The 20162-nt window shown below is 35.7% G+C and overlaps 1 protein-coding gene across 1 annotated transcript; it reads right to left on the bottom strand.

Moving 5' to 3' along the window:
- Positions 1 to 12359: 12359 nt before the first annotated feature.
- Positions 12360 to 18050, bottom strand: LOC120201455 (protein EXECUTER 2, chloroplastic-like). The gene is made up of 11 exons (XM_039202066.1): positions 17612 to 18050; positions 16573 to 16689; positions 16426 to 16491; positions 15564 to 15670; positions 15404 to 15485; positions 14421 to 15116; positions 13873 to 13999; positions 13629 to 13792; positions 13411 to 13485; positions 12798 to 12890; positions 12360 to 12678 (listed from the first exon to the last, which is right to left on the bottom strand). Exons 1-11 carry the CDS (start codon positions 17924 to 17926, stop codon positions 12577 to 12579), a joined length of 1944 nt encoding a protein of 647 aa, XP_039057997.1. The 5' UTR covers positions 17927 to 18050; the 3' UTR covers positions 12360 to 12576.
- Positions 18051 to 20162: the final 2112 nt, after the last annotated feature.

Below are 20162 nucleotides of genomic sequence, written 5' to 3'. Positions count from 1 at the left end.
CTGAAACTTTAGTGTATTTTGTGTTTCAGTCACCACATTCGCGGGTAAATATCCGTTAGGTCCTTGTTGTTTTTGCCGTGTTTTATTTAGTCACTAGGTTGACCGTTTGTTTGGTTATTTCAATTTGGGCTGCATGTTCAAGTTTTATTTTATTTTAGTCACTTGTTTGTAAAGTTTATTTGTTTTATGTTATGGTTTGTCATATTTATATATTTACATTTTAAGCCATATTATAATATTTATATACATATTTCATGTTTCAAATGTACTCATGCATATGTTAATTTATTTTTTATTTTATTTCGTGCACATGTTGTATCATATGTAATTATATACATACTTATTAAATTTATTTTATGTCCTTGTATATTCATATATGAAAATGTATTGTAAATGTTTATTCCATTTCATTCAAATTGATTTATTTTAACTTGTAAAAATATCTAGTTGTCAATATTTTTATTTGTTCGAATATTTTCAAGAACAATGATTTGTAGAATGGGCGTGGAGAGTATCGCTTGATCGAAGTGGTGTAATCTGATATGATGTTCGAACAAATGTGAACTTGAAATAAAATTGATTTTATTTTTCTAATTAATTCTTTTTATTTTAAGATGAGCAATGTGATGCATGTTACTAAATAGCGGTTGACTTTATATAAAGATCGATTTTCATTTTATATTCGATTAAAATTTTTAATCAATAAGTAGTGAATATTCTTTTACTAATAAGAAATAGCCGAGTTAACTTTCTCGATGGAAGATTGCTAATTTCGGAATTTCTTTTTGAGTTAAGGAAGTTTCTCTAATTAATAAATCTGAAGCACATTAAATCAATGTTCGATAAACGGATCATATTTTAACTTTATATTTGATTTATATTTTCCACCATTACGACAATGTGTAAGCGACATAGTACCAGTTTTGGGCGGCGTTGTGGGGTGCTTATCCTTCCCCATGCGTAATCGACTCCCGGACTCTTCAAATCGAAATTCTAGTAAACGCAGACCAAATTGTCTAAAAATGATTTTTCTTAAAATTGTTTAAAAGACGTTTTAGGTATTCGACCTACCTAACCCAAAGGTCGATGGCAACTCCTTTTCATTTTAATTCTAATCAATTCAAAAAGCGCCAAATATTCCAAATTAAAGTCGTAACTGTTTTTAAAACTATAAATAATGGTTTCACCTAAAAATGGTTATGACAGCTTGGCGATTCCATTGGATAATTTTTTTAGAGAGTCAGGCTGTAGGTCGTTTACACATTGTCTTTGTGGTGGAAATTATGAGTTCGAGCCTATAGTTAACTTATGATCCTTTTATTGATTTTTTTAATTGCTTCATTTTTTAATTGTCATACTATCATTTTAATTTATGTTTTCAGCTCTGTCCAAGTTTTCGAGAGTTTTTACGTTTCATTTTGAGTCAAAGGTAGGTGTGTTCCTCCTCACACACATCACGTGCATTTACATGACATGAACTCTAGACATGAGCTCCAACCCTTTTAAGTGGGGGCGAAAGCGACGCCTTTGTGGGAATTTATTCTCCGTATGGGCCTAGCAAGTAACCTTCGGGATTCATATACCTTATGTCTTCGTGTGAGTTTATTCTCCGTATAGGCATAAGGGAATGTATCCCCTCGAATTGAACTCGATCCATTTAAGCCTATATTGGGTGAGGATTGAGGGTTTGGCAGCCTAAAGGGGTACCGACGTCAAAGACAATTCGAGTACCCCTTTCTCAGTAGAGTCGAACCATGCATACAGTGAACCGTAGAACAGTCAACATAGGTATAGTCGTACCGAACCTCTGTCCGTCAGTAGGTAGCCAAATTAAGTATACACAAAGGAGGAGCATTTCTGAAGCTTTCCTTTTGCTTTAATTTTTGAATAATAGTATGTGAACTAGATACCATGCGGTTAGGATTAATTTCTTGTAAATACATCTTTGTGGGTAAAAAGCATGTTTGGGTAGGATTACTATATAATAAAAGCATGCTCGGGTAGATATCATGATGAGGTAGGTGTTATATAACATTTTTATCTTTATCGATTGTCTTACATGTACTGACTATTTTTCACTTCTTTTGTTTGTGTACACTAACCTATTTTTTCTTTTGTCTATGTCATATTTCATCGTTTTTGCATTACATTGCATCGTCATAACATAATGCAAGAGTGTTGATCAGCAAGGGGATATTCATGAGAAAATTTTCAAAAGAAGAGATACAAGTTTTCAATCAAGCAATCACATACACAGACATACACCAAGGGCTAAAAGAAGCTCAGAGTACAAGAATGAGACTTGCTCAAAGATTGTACAACATTCGAGACTGAAATGATGATCCACTGATCTGAGGAGTAATCCAGCAGTGGTGTCTTATCTACATTCATCTCATTGCTTACCACCAAAGAGTAACACACTGGTTTCAACATCGCCGAGGCATTAATGGAGTTAGTTTACAGAGCTCAAAGATCGTGCAATATTCGAGACTAAAATGATGATCCACTGATCTGATAAGTAATCCAACAGTAGATTCTCATCTACGATCATCTCATCGCTAGTTATCAAGGAGCGACACACTGACTTTAGCACCGATGGGGCATTAACATAGTTAGGATACAAAATACTTGAGAGGCATTTTCAAGAAAGAAAGTCCAAGATGAAGCGGTGATCCACTTCAGACTCAATAGCTAATCGAAGAAATGTTTGTAAAGTGACTGTCTTGTAATGTGAAAACTTTTATCACTGGTGAAAATTATTCTACGATTTTCATCGTTGGGATCAACATTTTTGCATCTGCATTTGCATCTTTGCATTTTGCATTTCATTTTTAAGCATTTTCAAAAAAACAACCATAAATATATTAATTTATAAACATTTATTTTGAAGAAAAGTACCCCATAAACCGATAAAAACCAGTCCGAGGCCACACATTCGCATAATATCAGAAGAAATACTAAGAAAATGGATGCTAAACTCGAGCAAGTGCAAAAGGAAATTCATAAAAGGCTTTTGAAGATGCAACAAGAATGGGAAGCCAAAATAGAGCAAGAGCAAAAAGCCACCATGGACCGTATCTTGCAAAACCAAAAAGACCTAGTTGATCAAATGGTAGAAAAATTTGCTGGGCTCAACCAAGAAAGAGGCAGAGAGAATATTTACTCAACTATAGGAGCCTCTGAACGTATAATGGCCAATGTTAATCAACATATATTCATTTCACCCCCATCAGATTCCAAGTCACCAAGTAGGTTTCTTCACCACTGAAACGCAAGCAACCGTGTTAAATCCTCGGGGTAATTCCATTGGTCATAACATACCCGCTCTTGAGGCGACGAGAAGAGCCAATAATGAGATCCCGAAAATTTTGAAACAATGGTGCAGAGAGATATTCAAGGGAATGAGAGGACAAAGCTCTCATAATGAAATGAATGCAACTGAATTAGTTTTAGTTCCCGACTTGGTGCTTCCACCTAAATTCAAAATGCTTGAGTTTAAAAAGTACAGTGGAACCAGTTGCCCTAATTCATCTCACGATGTTTATTCGAATGATGATTGGGTACATAAACAATGATTAGATGTTGATCCACTGCTTCCAAGACAGTTTGATTGGACCCGCCTCTAAGTGGTATAATTAGCTGAGTCGTACTCAAGTCCGCTCCTGGAAAGATTTGGCTAGTGCTTTTCTGAGTCAATACAAACACATGACTGATATGGCCCCTGATCGAACAATGCTTCAAAATATGGAGATGAAGAGTGATGAAAGTTTCCGACAATATGCTCAATGATGGAGGGATGTTGCATCTCAAGTACATCCACCGATGACTGAAAATGAGTTCATCACTCTATTTATCGATACATTAAAATATCCATATATTAACTACATGATAGGAGTTGTCACTAAGGGTTTCTCTGACATAGTCATGTGCGGAGAAATGATAGAAAGAGCTTTCAAGAATGGCCAGATAAGTGTCACTAGCCATACTGGCAATGAAGAAAGAACCGAGATTAACATCGTGGGATCTTACTTAGCTAATATTGGGACCAAACCTCATAAGGTGTGTCGTCGCATCAATCAAATTCCAATGACATATGAGGAGTTACTTTCAACGCTAGTTGAGAAGAATCTTGTGACTCTAGTTCAATCCAAACCAAGAGAGGCCCCATTCCTGAATGCCATGATATTAACGCCATATGCAATTATCATATTGGGAGCTCGAGGCATACCACTGAGAATTGTGGGGCCTTGAAGCGCAAGGTCCAAGAACTGATCAATTCAAGGGCATTGACATTCAATGTGTAATGGGGGAATTCTGATCGGGAGTAGTCTGGGGCATCCATCAGGAGTTTTGTGCATTCTCATACATATCATCTTGTTTGAACTTTTTTTTTGTGAACTTATTAGGTCTAATTTTTTGTAAGTTGCTTGACGTTCGAACATTTTCAATAAAATGCTTTCTTCTTAGGAAATGAACAATGAGCAAATTTCAATCGTGAAATTCTTTGAATATCATTTTAATTAAAAACCTTTTAATAATTGAGGTTGTAAATCTTTGACAAATGACAAGATTGAACCCTACAAAACAAGGACCTCTCGATCCTAATCTAGAACATACATCAAACTACATACCTTTCTCTTGAAGGGACCGGGCTAGTTTTCTCTTCTCATGAAGAGTCCATCAGTTTGACATTTAGGTATGTGTTAGGAGCGAACAAAATAGGGCATCTAGAACATGCAATTGCAAAGCTAATTGGTTTCTACTTCTGTTGATGATGTTTAATGATGATCATGATCTTCTCAGATGGAATGGTTGAGTGGTGGATTTAGTTTAGGTCAGTTGCTTGGGAATTGAACTCTAACGATGATTTTTGTGACTTTCAACAAACATATGGACTATAAAGGGTTTTCCTCAACGAGCTTAAGAAATAGAATCTGTTTACCCAACAAAAAAATATATAATATATATGTATACGATAAAGCTGAGTTATTCCGCTAAAGCAATTGGTTATAGAGGAAACTTGAAAGCACTGACTTTATGAATAGACTACATTCAAACCATAACATTGATCGGGTACTCGGCAATTCGGTGTATGCTCCACTGTGATTGTCAAGTCGAAGACCTTGCGACGACATGAATCCTTCAGCTAGCTGAACAAAGGCAATTATAAAATATATATACAATAAAACTTGAGCTGTCCCTATAGAGAAATTGGTTAAATGCCCCGGCTTTATGGATAAGATTTAGCTAGTCAGACAATGACAAATTAAATAAAATTTACTAAGAAAGGAGTTTCAGTGAATATGGACTAAGGGAGTTGAGGAACACCTGTTATAGTCAACTTCACACGAACACTCAGAAATCTTATTTTAGACGATATTTCTACACTACCTTGACTAGGTGAGTCTACGAAGCTTGAACAAATGTAAGATTTCAAAGAACTAAAACAAAAGTATTCTGAAAGGTCTAGCTATTTATTATGCTAGTTGTGTCATTTTGTTCACATCTGATTAAAATGTCAAACCAAGAAAGAGGGGCATGTTATGATCTTCACGATGACCAAATCGAGGAAGCGAACCTTAGAAACCAACATTTCGACCTTGATATTTGTCAAAGATTTGCAGTTATCAAAGCTTAAAAGAGCAGTTAATTCTTTTGATATCCAATCAACTCATGTTTTTGATTAGTTTCAATTATGAAACTTAGGATGAGGCAATATTTTCAAAATTTATTTTGATATTCTTCAAAATTTTGAAAAGTCAAAGGAAGAAAATCACTTTCAAACAAGATAAGTTCTCTGGAAGCGTATCTTGGAATTCAACAAATATCTCTTCAGAGCTAAGGATTGAAGTTGGGGCAAGAGAAGCAAAGGGGCAAAATTTGATGGGGCAAGGAAATAAATTGTCTCAGGTCGAGGTTTGAAAGAGTACGCTATGGTGGAAATGAAGACAAATTGAGTCAGGAATAGAACGAAGACTGCTCACGCAACTATTCCCCTCACATATCAACATATACACATACATACATGACATATGAAATTTGCATCTTTGCATTCATTATCATGCGTATCAAAGATATTTTCTCCTCTCTTGAGGAAAAATTCAATAAAACATCAAATCAATTTCATCATGGCATCCATCATAGCATCTATGATAGTCAGTCAGAAATGCACCATTTTGATCTATCAGGGAATAAAAGCTCAGAAATGACCAGATGTGTTCAACTTGAAAGAACAATGACATCTGCATATTTGACTTCCTAAAGTCAACAATCAAATACGTTGAAGATATTTCCTCAACATGAAGAAACAAGAAGACTGTCTATCATCTTTGATGGTATTTTTTCTAAAGAATGAATTTTGCCTCACTTGAAATAATTTCTCAAAACAAATTTCGTCTCGCTTGAGACATTTTTTCTTTGAGATACAAGTTTTGAGTTTGTCTCACATGAAACAAAGCTGATCACCTTTGAAATTGTTTCTCTGTAAATAAAGTTTTATCTTTCTTAAGACAGTTTCTTAAAAAATCTTTGAGTATGTTTCACTTGAAACAAATTTTATAATCTTTGAGTCAGTTTCTCTTGAAACACCCATCTATAAGATCGTTTCTCTTGAAACGGATTTTATCTCTTGAGACATTTTATTTTTGAAGGATCATCTTTGAGTTGTTTCTATTGAAATAAAAGTCTTGAAGTCCGTTTCTTTGGAAAATTTTTAATATCTTTGATTATGTTTCCATTGAAGCAAAACAACCATCTTTGAGATCGTTTCTCTTGAAACAAATCTTATTTTCTTGAGACTGTTTCTCATGAAACAACAAATATCTTTGAGATCATTTCCCTTGAAACGAATTTGGTATCTCTTGAGACAACTTCTCTTGAAGCATCATATTTGAGTCGATTTCTCTTGAAACCATTATCCCTAAAGATGGCCAGAACTCTTCATCACTTATGAGCAGTGTCATCACCCGACCAGATCTCCTCATCACGTAGGAGTCGTGTCAATCTAAGATAACCAGTCGTCCCCAGCAGAGTGGAACTGTGTTATCATCATCCCTAAAGATGGCCAAGAACTCTTCATCATGTATAAGCAGTGTCATCCCCCGACCAGTTTTCCTAGCAGAGTGGAATCATGTCAACCTCAAATAACCAGCCGTCCCCAGCAGAGTGGAACCATGTTATCATACTTCCTAAAGATGACCAATAACTCTTCATCACGAATGAGCAGTGTTATCCCCCGACCAGATTTCCCCAACAGAGTGGAACCATGTCAACCTCAGATAACCATTCGTCCCCAAAAGAGTGGAATTGTGTTATCATCATTCCTAAAAACAACCCAATCTTTTTAACACGGACGAGCAGTGTCATCTCCAACATCAAATTGACTTGATCTCCTCAACATGAAGGAGCAATTTCATCCTCAGAAAATCAGATCTTCTCATCACGAAGGAACCATATTGTCTCCAAAGTATCTCCTAATTGACCAGAATTCCTCAACGAGAAGGAACAGTGTCATCTTCAGTAAATAATTTTGAAAGTGGCAAGATCTCTTCAATGTAAATGAGCAGTGTCGTTTTTAACCTCAACTGATGCCTTTAAAAAGAGAGTGAAGAGTTCATAATAAGAAGAATTCGGAGCTCAAGACTTGTTGATGGTCCAAAAATTGGTGTTTTACGTCTTTGCTCTATTCATGTTTTCACAGTAATGAGCAAAGAGGGGCAGCTGTAATAACCAATTTTTGTCTCCCATACTGCCCATACCTTGTTGTTCCCCACGCAAGCACCCTGCCCAAAAGCAGCTCCCATACCTTGCTGTTCCCTAGGTCATCACCATACTTCGATGTTCCCGATGCATGCACTAGCACACCATCAAATGCTGCCCATGCTAGCATTTTACATTTATGCAGAATTAACTATTTTTCTTGTAATGGGTATTTAACCACGAGAAAAAGCAACGAAAAAGGGGACGAAAAATGGGGAAATAAAAACACTGTAACAAAAATTTCTCAGCAAGGAACATATTCTTCAAGCAATTGAAAATACCAAGAGAAAGAGGTATTTTATTTTCAGTTTATCAGTTCAATTACATGAATGCTAAAAAGTAGAGTTTAGTTTCTAGTTTAATTCTAAGTATTATGTGAATCCTAGAGCTTAAAAAAATAAAAGATAAAAGAGGTTTAGGAACTTAACTTACTGTCGGGGTTCGACCAGTGCCAGAGCTGTTGTCCGGGGGTAAGTTGGAGTCGGACTAGGGAAGTTTAGGTTGAACGGCCACCGCATATGGTGGTCGTTCGTTGCCTGGTTCTAGATCGAAGCAAAGAGGAGGCGTGGGGACGTGTTGTTGTCCATGTGCGTTCTCGGTTACTGACTGGCCGAGGCGTCGTTTACTCCGACTAGTCAGAGGGTTGGTTGTCGCCGCACGCGTGAAGAGAGGAAGAAGGTTGTTAGGGTGTAGAAGAGGTTCGGGTTGAGTGAAACCAAAAGAATAAGAAGAAATTATATTTAGGAATTTTGGGTTATATCACGCTCAGATCCCTGAAACTTTAGCGTATTTTGTGTTTCAGTCACCACATTCGTGGGTAAATATCCGTTAAGTCCTTGTTGTTTTTGTCGTGTTTTATTTAGATCACTAGGTTGACCGTTTGTTTGTTTATTTCAATTCGGGCTGCATGTTCAAGTTTTATTTTATTTTAGTCACTTGTTTGTAAAGTTTATTTATTTTATGTTATGGTTTGCCATATTTATATATTTACATTTTAAACCATATTATAATATTTATATACATATATCATGTTTCAAATGTACTCATGCATATGTTAATTTATTTTTTATTTTATTTCGTGCACATGTTGTATCATATGTAATTATATACATACTTATTAAATTTATTTTATGTCCTTGTATATTCATATATGAAAATGTATTGTAAATGTTTATTCCATTTCATTCAATGTGATTTATTTTAACTTGTAAAATATCTAGTTGCCAATATTTTTATTTGTTCGAATATTTTCAAGAACAATGATTTGTAGAATAGGCGTGGAGAGCATCGCTTGATCGAAGTGGTGTAATCTGATATGACGTTCGAACAAATGTGAACTTGAAATAAAATTGATTTTATTTTGCTTATTAATTATTTTTATTTTAATATGAGCAATGTGATGCATGTTACTAAATAGCGGTTGACTTTATATAAAGATCGATTTTTATTTTATATTCGATTTACATTTTTAATCAATGAGGAGTGAATATTCTTTTACTAATAAGAAATAGCCGAGTTAACTTTCTCGATGAAAGATTGCTAATTTCGAGATTTCTTTTTGAATTAAGGAAGTTTCTCTAATTAATAAATCCGAAGCACATTAATCAATGTTCAATAAACGGATCATATTTTAACTTTATATTCGATTTATATTTTCCACCATTACGACAATGTGTAAGCGACATAGTACCAGTTTTGGGCGTTGTGGGGTGCTTATCTTTCCCCATGCGTAATCGACTCATGGACTCATCAAATCAAAATTCTGGTAAACGCAAACCAAATTGTCTAAAAAATGATTTTTCTTAAAATTGTTTAAAAGACGTTTATGTATTCCAAATTAAAGTCATAACTGTTTTTAAAACTATAAATAATGGTTTCACCTAAAAATGGTTATGACAATAGCGATTTACTGGAAATATTAAAAAAATATTAACATTTCCAATAACACATTTCTTTAACTGTATATTAAGGTTGTCGTACCTGAGACATCCGTGACATTCTTTATATTTGTATCAAAGAAAAGAATTGACATGTCAATTATTGTAATCTTGATCATATTTAAAAGAGAAAATAACCTCAGTGATCAAAAATCCCAGATAATATACTATTTTGACCAACTTTTTTTGGATTTGCGAAAATGACCAACAAAATCGCAATGCGATCTCTAATTCGCATTGCGATCTCCACTATCGCAAATTCGCGTTGCGATAGTTGAAAATCGCGTTGCGATTTTCCATTTCGCGTTGCGATAGTTGAAAATCGCGTTGCGATTTTCCATTTCGCGTTGCGATAGTTGAAATTCGCGTTGCGATTTTCCATTTCGCGTTTGCGATTTTCCAAATTCGTTGCGATAGTCTACAGTTGTCGTTGCGATTTTCCAAATTCGTTGTGATAGTTAAAAAAAAAAGATTTTGTTTCTTAAGAATTTTCTCTAAAAAGATAGTATCCGCGCGGACGTGTCGAAGACACGTAACCACGACCACGACCACGACCACGACCCGAGACGAGACGAGACGAGACGAGACGAGACGAGACGAGACGAGACGGACGGCGGCGGCGGCGCGCGAGAGTCCCCCTTGTTCTCTATCACTCAACTAGGAAGTGGGAAAGCCAAGCCTTAAATACCATTCCCAATAGTGTTTCCAATACTATGTGGGATTTGAGCATTACCAACACTTGTTCCCAATACTATGTGGGATTGAGCCTTAAATAGTGATATTATTTTTGAATGTTTTGCTTAAAATTACAATAATCGCGATTGATTGTAGATTGACTTTTAATTATGACATATTTAATCGTATAATACTAATGTAATTGGTTGTTGATTCAGTTGTTTTAAGGTGCATGATTGTTAATTGTTTCCTGAATAATCACATTATATTAGAAACAAGTGTTGGTAATGCTCAATCCCACATTGTATTGGAAACACTATTGGGAATGGTATTTAAGGCTTGGCTTTCCCACTTCCTTGTTGAGTGATAGAGAACAAGGGGGACTCTCGCGCACCGCCGCCACCGTCCGTCTCGTCTCGGGTCGTGGTCGTGGTCGTGGTCGTGGTCGTGGTCGTGGTCGTGGTAATGGTAATACGTGTCTTCGACACGTCCGCGCGTATACTATCTTTTTAGAGAAAATTCTTAAGAAACAAAATCTTTTTTTCAACGAATTTGGAAAATCGCAACGACAACTGTAGACTATCGCAACGTGAAATGGAAAATCGCAACGTGAAATGGAAAATCGCAACGCGATTTTCAACTATCGCAACGCGAAATGGAAAACCACAACGCGATTTTCAACTATCGCAACGCGAATTTGCGATGATGGAGATCGCGTTGTGATTTCAACTATCGCAACGCGAAATGGAAAATCGCAACGCGATCTCCAACTATCGCAACGCGAAATGGAAAAACGCAACACGATTTTCAACTATCGCAATGCGAAATGCAACGTGAATTTGCGATAGTGGAGATCGCAATGCGAATTAGAGATCGCATTGCGATTTTGTTGGTCATTTTCGCAAATCCAAAAAAAGTTGATCAAAATCGTATATTATCTAAGATTTTTGGTCACTGAGGTTATTTTCTCTATTTAAAAAAATATGAAAAGGAACTATAATTTATAAATAGAAAATGGAATTAAAAATTGGCAGTGGTGGTAAAATGGAATTCAATTGCTTGGCAATATCAAATTCATTGGGAACTTTACAATAGTAAAGTGATTTCTTTCTTTCTTTCTTTCTATCCTTCATTCTTTATGGTTTCTTTAAGAGTGGGCTATGCTTATGCTGTGTAATAAACAAGGGCAAGAGTCAACACCAGGTCCACCACCATCTAACAAAAGATTCCCACACCACCCTCTGCTTTACAACCATAAATAGATTTATACACATGCAAAAACCCTTTTCCGAGTTGATTGCCTAATAACCCTTTGCACAGCAGAAGTCTTACTGTCTAATAACACTACTTTAACCCTATGTATGTGTGTATGTACATGTTAATATTAAGCCAAAGCAAACATCAATAACCAGACACCTGTCTACCACAAGTAGCCTCCTCAGCTAGGTTTTATACTCAAAAAGAAAGGAAATAGAAAAGAAACAAGTAAAGCATCCTTCCCTGTTTTCTTTCTTTCTTTTTTCCACTTTATCTCTCATATCATTAGACTTTCACATAATCCAATGCTTTTCAATTGTCTAACACAACAAAAAGACAACCCCCATCACTTCCTGCTTTTCTGAATACCCTTTTGGAATCACTATAGTCTATATATACATCCACCACCTAGTAAAAAATTATTGGTTGGTATAAGCAAGGGATAAGCAATGAGTGCTACCATGTATCAACTATTTGTTAATAAGAAACCAGCTAAATGCATAGACTAGCTATGATATATTGAAATGTGCCCTTATGTATCATGTTATCGTCACTAATCTGATTATCATGCAGTGATAATAATTAAAGGAAGCATGGGAGTCGATGTAACATTTCTATCATAACCTCTGCAAGAAGATAAGTAACATGTTTCCTTATTAGTTCTATATTTGGTCAATCTGCAAAATCGATATACATAAAAAGATTAAGAGATTTTTAAGAGAGGAGCACTCTAAGGAGTAAAGACAGATGGTGCAAAAGAGAGAGAGAGAAAAAATTAAAAAAATATCGATCACCTCTTCTCCTTAACCAAAACTAAAAGCATAGAACACAAGGGTTACCATAAGACAGCATTGTCCTCCAGAATATTGTTCACAAAATAGTTCCTCCGTGTCGGATTCTTTGATCTCTTGTTGTGACAAAGGTGACGAAAATCAGTAATAGACTGATCTCACTCTGGTAATATTAAACGGTTGAACAGGACAAGGAAACTTTGCTCAGGCACAACGTAAAGGAAGCCTAGATCAGCTCCTTTGACATAGGGTCCAATGCCCTGCATATGGACAACCACAGGGATTTCTTTCAGTTCAAATAGTTAGGAAAATCACCAAAATACTTTCGGTTTCAACTCAAATAAAAATTATTAATAAAAAGTCCCGAATTTTTAGTTACCTTGCCATGAAGTTGGAGAAGCTCACCCTCAACCCATCGTGGATTACGGAAACCAAATTCTGCTATTCTTCCCTGACCTTTGTAGCATGCAACCTGTATTTTTATAGTTTTTCCCATAAATTTGAAGTCTTAAAAGTCCAAATTAATGTTAACCAATATGAGGTTCTGAATGAAGTCCAATTTATATGAATGAGATAGCTGAGATATTTTGGGCAAAATCTTACACCAAATTCAATACCACCTAGCATTGCTTCTCACAATGCAACCAAAGGAGAAAGATGGAGGAATTCAATAACAGGGTACATGCTTTTGTCTGTATGAGTGACAGATTATGATTAATGATTTACTGAAAGAATTCCAATAATAGACTGAATAATTAGAAACTTTTCCTGCCAAGTTGCTTTCGCAGTTATAGGACGACAATCTATTTGTTTCATTTCATGAGCTTTCAAGTTCGTACCCATAAATTATCAATCTTCCAGGTCTCATGCATTTTGAAATGACCAAAAGAGACTTCCACAGTGACAAAATCACTGGCAACATGCTGTACTGTAACACACTTTAGATAGTAAGGGGGACATACAAACTGATAGAGAGAAACTAGAGTAATTACCACTCTTAACTCATCTGGATACAACCCACGGTTAGGGAGGCGGCTCTCTTTTCCAATTTTGGCACGAAAAGTAACCTAAAATTGTAAAAGGCATATTGATTACCACAGGCATGTTCTATCAACAACATTACAACATAAAATTGACACACACTGATGCAAGAAATAAGCAGGACAACAATCAATAGATTTATCTAAGATACAATAAAATGAAAAAGAACCTGGCCAGCCGGAACATTGAGATCTCCAGTAAGCTTCACAGCTTCAACATACTCAAAGAACTCAACAACAGAAGATAAATCATCTGCATCACTCCAGCGACCATATTTACGCCTCAGTTGAACTATTTCAGTTCCATAAGGACCAAATGCACCAACATAGAGGCCTGTAGTCCAATCAGCTTGTATCAATCAATGATGCTTAGCGTGTGGGGGAAGAAAAAAAAGATACCATACGAATACCCACCCTCAAGTGGGTCCAAATTGCCATTGTCACTGCTAATTCGGTTGAAATTTGTATACTCAGATAATCTGCTCCGCCTCTGTGCCTGACTAACAGCAAGTTTGACAATTTCGCGCACATCTCTAGAGACCTAAAATAACATTAGTTAGTCATATACTTATCAAACTCAGTTATCAAACGTCGACCTATACACATCATCCATTATTTAAGGAAAATATATTTGACCTCAAAATCAGAATTTCCTCCTATTTTTAAAATGGCACAGTGGTGATAGAGCAGCTACTTAGCACTTCAACAGTACTCAATAGGGAGCATGCTGGCTACATATTATTTAATAAGTGTAATACGACCTACAGATTGAAAAGGATGTCAGGTTTTTATAAGTTGAAAGATTTATTAGAATCCAACATCTGGAAGAACATCTGGAAGAGTTTCAGTTATGCTTATCCCACTAAAAAAGCCTTCGATAACACCAATGAGAAGAATGTTGGTATACTATTTAAATCTTAAAGTTAATTATCTGAATCCGGTGGTTCAAATTTAAATCTCACCTTAGAAGAAGCTTTATCTGAACCCCAAAATGCCTTGGCAACATCTGGAGGCATAAGCTCAGAAACACCTTGAGCTGCAATAGCTGCTATTTTCACTTTAGATGCTTTACTTTCTCCAGTATCACTCTCTAAACTCCTCTTGGAAAAATGTAGCAGAAAAGAATCTCTCTCCAAGTCCTTTATATCAGCTGGAAGACGGATATATTCATCCTTAGTAGTAGTGTCCTCATTTTTATGGACAAGCCCACCTATGAAAAGCTTCATATCCAAATCATTTCTGTCATCTAGATTGCCAGCCTGCCCCATGGCAACTCCATCAGGCTGAATCTCTTCCAAATCACTAGTTTCATCTTCAGAATTCTCAGTGGCAGCTGTTTTCTCATCATCTTCTTGTATGAGCTCCTCCACAGAATCATTAACTATTACTTCCTCAGAAACATCAACATCCATGACTTTGACTTTCAATCCAGGAATTTTATTTTTAAGAAAATTTATCACACTTTTAATCCCTTCCTCAGTTGCTCCCTCAATATTTATTCCCTTCTCATCACTTCTTTCTGCCTTACCTTCATCATTCCCCTGAACATCTATAACAGATGCATTCTCAACTTCAGAAGTCGATGGGGATTTTGTAGGCTTGGACGGTGAGCTCGTACTATTTGTAGAACTTCCTTTTGCACGATGTATATAAACTACCTGCAGCATACGTTCCGTCAGAAGCATCTTCCATATTAGAAGGCTCTAGAGCACATGGTAGAACATCTTCTTTTGTGTGTGTGCAAGCAGAAAAAAGCTATTCATCCAGACAGAGTAGATGTGATTATCCAGACGAAGGAAAAATTCTTCAACTAAGTCCAATATATGAAATATATGTACACTCAAATTTAGAAAATTTTCTCCTACAATATACAATCTACAAAAATCCAGCATATTAAAATTGATGATGCATCAAGCTAGAATATTTAAGGCAATTTGTACTTCACCTGCATAAGATATGTTTCTTCATCTTCTTTAACCACAAAAATCTCGAATAATGGAGTTCCAGGTGATGCATTGACCAACTGCCTGCATGCAATCAGTAATTAACAATTATCAATAAATTAACAGTACAAAGAACCTTAGTTGAAGAGAGATTTTTCTCACCTTGGACTGTAACTCCTAGCAACAAATCTACCTACACCAGGTGTTATGCGCACTAATCTACCAAATGGATCATCAGAGTCCTTTGAGTAGCCTACCCACCAGCCAACCTGCCCAACAGAAATAACATTGCTTCGATTAACACCTGGAGAGAGATTGATCTTCTAGAGGTCTGGTTTCATAGGCTGGTAGGAGTTCTATGTGAATGTGATGAGTTACAAACATTTCAGCAACCAACAGAAAATGCACAGCACTGACACCACAAGGAAAAAATATCATAAAAAAGTGTTCTTAAGGAACGTATTTGACCATGGCTTAAAGATGCATCATAACAAACAATACAACTTGCCAGTAAATATTTATAAAAGCTAACCATCAAATTTTAAGTTTCCTATTTGAGGTCAGTATAATTACCAAAAAGAGAGGAGGGCTCGAACATTTGATGATTATGCAAGACCCTTAGATAAACATTAACTCATTATTCCCTGTCATTCATTTAAAATCCCATCATATAAATACCTTTATGGTCATTCACTCCTACAAATGTTAAATTTTCATTTCAACGATTGCTTTAAATATTAAAGGGGAACACCTCGGAAGACTGAAACAGTTATATGATGTTTGCAAGTTATCATTGTGTCCATTCATAAAATATTTTTCTCAAGAATCTAATACTGCTGAGCTTTATATTGTTAGTTTTATAGCAGTGCAACAGAAAGGAAGATTGTTAGAAAAAAAGAACAATATTAGAACCTAAACAATGACTTCCTCAATACTGGAAATCCAGGACAATTGACTATTTGTAGGCTCTTCACTAGAAGGAACACAGCCCAAGATAAGAATTAGTAGCAACCAAAGAAATTACCAGTCCACTTCCCGTAAGTCTAGACAACCGTGAAGCATCATGGTACCGCTCTTCATCTATGGCATTCTGCAGATAAACAACAGATTCCAGTAAAAGCCAAAACATAATAGCACGTTGTTCATTTTAGAAGCTTATACAAGACCTAACCTTCAACTGAGACATGATTTCAGCTACACTGTCCTTTGAAGAAACCTCTGCAATAGCCAACTTTAACTTTGCAGCTTCTTCAAAGTCTTCCTTATCTATTGCATCTTCGAGTTGGAACTACAAGATGGAGCACTCAATCAGACAACATTTATACACACACACATATAAAACTTAACAACTGCAGTTGAATTATATAAGTAAAAATTGAAAGTACAAGCAAACCAAAGTTATAGCACTATACTCACAAGCAAAGAATTGATGACTTATAGCACTTCAATGTCATTAGAAGATAAATTTCAAGTCTTCGTTACATGCCTTCATAATCAGCAATGAGAAAATTTTGAAAAAAGAGATGAAAAGTAATAAATATCACAAATGGGAAGCAAACACAGTAATTTACTCTATTGATTGAAGAATGACAACAAGAAATTTAGCACATTAAGAGTTTGTTCTTATGAAAAAATCGTTATTTATTGATTAAAGAATAACAACAAGAAATTTAGTACAGCTAACGTCATTAGTGAGCCTCACCCCACCTCCTTCCCTCCCTTAACACAATAATCTACATGTTTATATCCAAAGCCACCTTACATCCTCGTTTCCATTTATCCTGTTGACACTAAGAGAGATAAAACCTAACAGCAATAGAAAAGAATAAAAGTCACTGCAAAAGAAAAATATCATGATTATACACCTTGGTTAAAGAGCTGGGTTCAAATCCCCCCTTCCTATTCTTCCATATGTGAAAAAAAGAGGAAAAGAATGGGAGAAAAGTTCACAAGTAGCACATAGCTCCATCTTCCTTCGAGTTATTATTTCTGAGGCAAGTTGTCAAATTATAATTTTGTGGATTTTAGAAATAGTTGGTGTGGCAAAACTTACATGGAGACACAAATTGAAAAAGAAACAAGGAAATCGACACTAGAGAGAAACATGAAATGGGTGTGTAAAGATGGAAATTGCAATTAACTACTAACTAATTAAAACCCCATATAGGAAAAACTTCTCGCGAGGGATGAAAGGACCCCAAAGGAGTTACCTTGAGAACAGAAGCATAACTCTCAGCCTGCTCAATCTCAGAGAAATGGCGGTTCCATCGATTCCAATCCCATTCAGAAGAACTGATGGTTTGACTGTTGATGGGGTTGTTGCAGCTGCAACGCCAAGAAGAGTTATTCGATTGGTGCCTCGAAAATGGCCTGTTTTGAGCAGCAGCAGCAAGAGTCCAATTCCAACCCAAAACAAAGCTCAAATTGGATGATTTCTTGGGCGAGAAATCGATACAACAAAAGGGTTTCAGCTGAGGAAATGAAATTGATTGTCCGACACCACAAACATGGTTGCTAACTATCATCTTTGTCTTCTGAATACAAAGGATGTCCCCAAACTCTAAATGAATCTGTTGCGTCTTAGTATGAGTGGAGTTTTCTGTTTTCTGTTTCTTAGAGAGTTGTGGGTTTCAATCAACCGTGTGCAGGGATGAATGGATAACATGGGTAGAAGCATAACACATACACTTTGGAATTCGGATATATCCGTACCACTGAATTCGTGGGGTGATCCAACATGATTTCCTGCCTTTACTATTTAGATTATGGTCGGTTTAAGGTAAATTCAGACAAATAATACAGCTGGAATAATTAATTAATAAAATAAAATATTTTTAAATTTATTTTAAGATTTAAATTATTTATTACAGTATGCGTTAAATTTTTTACGTAAAGATAATGAGTTTAATAAAATATTTTAAAAGAACAGAACTTATCATATGAGATTGATTAAAATTGTATGAAAATCGTTATATTCATATGATAAGTTTCAAACTCGTCATCACGAGTTTCACGTGCACAATAAATAATCTAGATCCTACAATAATTCTCAACCATCCTCTGCTAGAAAATTTTCTTGCACGTATTATTTACCTAATTTTATCTCGGGTTAACCCTATGAACTTTAGTAAGATCATAAATATCTATTTAAATATTTAAAAAATATTATTTTATAATTATTTTAAATTATTAAATAAATAAATATTTAATTTTTGTGTATTTGAAATTTGAAATTGTTATTTTTATTTATTAACTCGATTTATGTAATTTAGGTTAGTAAAACCCCTATACCAAATCCCGGGAACTAGGGATGGCAAACGGGCGGGTCGGGTGCGGATACCCCCTCTCCCATCTCCATACCCACCTAATATTTTTCAATCCACCACCCGCCCACCACCCATGATGGGTACAAATTTTCAAATTCACACCCGCCCACGCGGGTACATTTTCAAATCCATCCCCACACCCACTACCCATTAGCGACATACCCATCTAGACCCACCTAAAAGCAAACTAATGGGATGTTGGAGTTGGTTCCCAGACAGTTCGTGATGGGGTAGCAGCGCATGCTTCAATTTGTCAGAGGAGTGGCTCTACGAATGTTATGGAGACAGATTGTAGGGAGCATGTAGTCGCAGAGCTGGATTGTTGAGTTGCTTTCGATGTTAATGCTTATAGTGCGCCTAATATGGGTTTTGAGGGGCTAAAGAACATGGAAACTGTTGCTTTTGATGTTAATGCTTATAGTACGGCTAATTTGTGTTTAGATGGGCTAAAGAACATGGAAAGTGACGTGGTTAGTGGGATTATGGTTTTAATCAAAGAGCCGGATATTTCCCTAATTAAAGACCAGATTAAATACTAAATATCCTTAATATTTGGTTAAATTATATGTTATACATTATACAATATTAAAATTTATAAATTAGTCTCTAAAATTACAACTAAATTCATAATGGTCCAAAATTTAATAGATATTTAGCTGGGCGGGCGGATGTGGGGCGGGCGGATGCGGGGCGGGTAATGTCTCAAACCCATTACCCGCCCACCACCCACGACGGGTACCACTTTATAAATCCACACCCGCCCACTACCCGCTAAAATTATACCCATCCCCGCTCCAATTGGAGCGGATGCGGTGCGGAATCCACGGAACTGTACCCGTTTGCCATCCTACCGGGAACCAATGGCAGCAATTTACAACCATTTGATTAGAACAAAGGTGGAGGGTTTGTTTCACAGGTAGATTCTATTATACAATCTAATAATTTAAGGTTAAAAACCAACGGAAACGAGCACGACCAAAAATATTATATGTTGAATGTAATTTAAAATATTTTTTTATAATATTTTCGTTCGAATTTAAAAAGTTACATTCCTTATAAAAATTTGAGTTAATTATTACATATCCTCAAAGTATGATTCTCATTTTAAACTAGTACATAAACTTTTAAATATTTCAATTTCATCCCTAAAGTAGCCCTCAAACTTTTGAGCATTTCAATTTCATCCCCAAACTATGACTTTCATTCTAAATTGATCCCTAAACTTTTTGAACATTCCAATTTCATCCCAAGTTATATGTATATACTAATCACATCATTTTTTAATAAAATTGTTAGGCCAAATTATATTATTATATGTTTGAAAAAAAAACAAAATTCAGGTTAAACTGTGATTGAAACCAATTACATATTTGGATGAATTTGGGGATGAAATTGTAATATTCAAAAGTTTGGGGACCAATTTAAAAAGAGGGCC

Source organism: Hibiscus syriacus, unplaced genomic scaffold (assembly GCF_006381635.1).
Source record: "Hibiscus syriacus cultivar Baekdansim isolate YM2019G1 unplaced genomic scaffold, ASM638163v2 tig00007227_pilon, whole genome shotgun sequence".
NCBI lineage: Eukaryota > Viridiplantae > Streptophyta > Magnoliopsida > Malvales > Malvaceae > Hibiscus > Hibiscus syriacus.
Note: the sequence above shows the minus strand (reverse complement) of the source record. Positions and strands in the feature narration are given on the sequence as shown.

Coding starts and splice junctions, on each gene's coding strand:
- LOC120201455 (XM_039202066.1), bottom strand. CDS start 17,926: ATGATAGTTAGCAACCATGTTTGTGGTGTCGGACAATCAATTTCATTT. Junction 16,492..16,572: donor AAATCATGTCTCAGTTGAAG/GTTAGGTCTTGT, acceptor GTTTATCTGCAG/AATGCCATAGATGAAGAGCG. Junction 15,117..15,403: donor AAGAAACATATCTTATGCAG/GTGAAGTACAAA, acceptor CGTATGCTGCAG/GTAGTTTATATACATCGTGC.